The sequence below is a fragment of the Neophocaena asiaeorientalis genome, unplaced genomic scaffold (genome assembly GCF_003031525.2).
Source record: "Neophocaena asiaeorientalis asiaeorientalis breed wild unplaced genomic scaffold, Neophocaena_asiaeorientalis_V1.1 scaffold147, whole genome shotgun sequence".
NCBI classification, from domain to species: Eukaryota; Metazoa; Chordata; class Mammalia; order Artiodactyla; family Phocoenidae; genus Neophocaena; species Neophocaena asiaeorientalis.
Window position 1 is genome coordinate 8436739 of NW_020173758.1, and position 2220 is coordinate 8438958.

Below are 2220 nucleotides of genomic sequence, written 5' to 3' on the forward strand. Positions count from 1 at the left end.
GAAAAAAAATCTTCCTATCTTTATCCATTTCTTATAATCTCTCATTTTTTCCTCTTAACATCTCCTCAAAATGCCACACACACACACACACACACACACACACACACACACACACACTGTTCTCAGTCTTCAAGATTCAGCCCCCCTGCTTCCTCTCATATCCCTAAAAGTAAAACAGCTTGAGAACTTCATCAAGGTTCATTTTATACACTTTCTCTATATTTTCTCCTCAGCTCACTTTTAAAAAAAGCATTTCCATTAGTTAGAATCTGAAGAAACCAGAATATGTGTTCAAAGGGCAGTCTAAGGACTGTTCCTCAAACAAAAGCTTTGTACAACTGCCCTTCTGTTCAAGGTAATACTTTTCCTCTTTTCAAAGCCCCTGGAAAGTGGTGAAGGGCATTTCAGCAGGCTCTGTGCCTGACAGATCTTTTTTTCCTGCTACCTCTTCTCCCATTACTGTCCCGCCTACATCCATCTCTCTCTCCAGTCTTCACTTCCAACCTGATGGCAGCTACAATCTGGATTTAAGAGAATTGCTTCTTTGGGGGGTGGGGGGAGGGTTGGAAGAAGGAAGGGGGGAGGGGCACAGAATGAGAAAGACAGCAATCTCCCACCTCCCCAAAACCATTTTTTCTTACCTCCTCTGACCTCTCTAGCCTGGAAGAGGAAAGTCAGTGCGAGAGTTGTTATGGTGAAATCCCAGAGCCACCGTTTCGTTTTCCACCTAGAGGACCACCGCTCCATCTCCGAGCCCCGCACTCACAACTGTGAGCTCAACCCACGAAAACGCGACTGCAGACCAACTCCTTTCCAAGGTATCGTCGGGGATGTTTGCTACACAGCCATTGGAGAGGGAGAGGGGGAAAAAGTCAAAGGGCTTTTTCTTTAAATTTGATGGTTTGCTTCCTTCCTGTCTCTTGCCCCCTCCTCTCCCTCTCGGTCGGCCCCGCTGGTCGGGACCCTCCGATCCGTCCTCTGCGGGGCCCTGCCTTCAGACTGAAGGCAGATGAGGGGCTTCAACCAAAAATCTGTGAGGACTGCGTGCCCCTAAAGGCTTCATGCCGTCTGTGGGCCGGACGAGAGGCTCTGGGCAGCCCCCTCCTCCGCCCACTCCCCTCCGGCGCCCCCCTTACCCCGGGCGAAACTGACAAGCCCGCTGAAGGTCAGACCCAATCACACGCCTCGCGGGCAGCCCCGAGCCCGCCCCCCTCTCTTTTGCCCAAGAATCAGGTCTCCCTGCAAGCCCAGCCCACCAACCACCCCCCTCCCAATCTCCCCCCCTCCTCCCCTCCCTCTTCTCCTACCCAAATCCCCGAGAAGAAATGGGAGGGAGTTACGGGGGACGCGTGCTTGGCTCCAGCACTTTGGGAATGAAAGGAATTGCAGGAGAGCCCCGGAGTCCACAGAGTTTTCAAGGAGCTTCTGTGTTCAATAAAAACAGCTACTTGTCTTCTTGCACCCGTCTGTTAGCCTCTCGTTCGTCGGCGGGGGAGGGGAGGAGCCCAGCGTCTGATCCGCCACACCGCTGGAGTTCTGGGCTGCCAGCCGTAACCTTATCCTTGTGCAAAAGTCGGCTTCTTATAGCAGTCGTGGAACCAGCGGACTCATTGCTTTGCCTGCTCCGAAAAGAATTTTTAATATTTTTTTTTAAACCGAGAACTAAAAGAAAGGGATGAAGGTGAGATGGAGGGACCCAAGAGGTCAAAACCCATGATCTTACAGGGAAGCTCTCCGTCGAGGTCTGAAACTGACAGGTTTCTCTCTTGAATGTTTAAATTCTACGCTAGCTTCATTCAGAGGCTTGTCTCTTAAATAGCTGAACTGTACTCTGAGGCGGGAGGAGAAGGAAATGTATGGGAGCTGACATTAAGGGGGTGAGTAATTAAATTTTCCAGCTGATTCCGTCCTGAACCCGGATGAGGGGGCAGAGGGGGAGGAGAAAAGACAGGGAAAGCAACTCACAGAGATCTCCAAGCGTCTAGGCCCACAGTTCCTCATAAAGGGCCTCAGGAGCTGAAAATACGGTCACTCCACAGCGAAAATAATAAGAAGGGGGCAGGTTTCTAAATTCCTTCTACTTACCCCTCCTCAAAGTAATCCACTTAAACCTGGAGTATCGATTCTCTGGTCATTTTTTCCACGTTTAAATTATTCCCTCTTATTGGCTCCTTTTTGTTCCTTAATATTTCTTAAGACATCTCTCAAAAATTTTCTGGA

The 2220-nt window shown here is 49.9% G+C and overlaps 1 protein-coding gene across 1 annotated transcript in view; it reads right to left on the reverse strand.

Moving 5' to 3' along the window:
• Nucleotides 1-1350, reverse strand: part of COL11A1 (collagen type XI alpha 1 chain) — a 195933-nt gene extending 194583 nt beyond the window's left edge. The window contains exons 1-2 of the mRNA XM_024751257.1: nucleotides 1308-1350; nucleotides 642-837 (exon numbers count right to left, since the gene is read on the reverse strand). Of these exons, the coding sequence (XP_024607025.1) occupies nucleotides 642-747 (106 nt within the window). The 5' untranslated portion in view covers nucleotides 748-837; nucleotides 1308-1350. The remainder of the gene's footprint in view (nucleotides 1-641; nucleotides 838-1307) is intronic.
• Nucleotides 1351-2220: the final 870 nt, after the last annotated feature.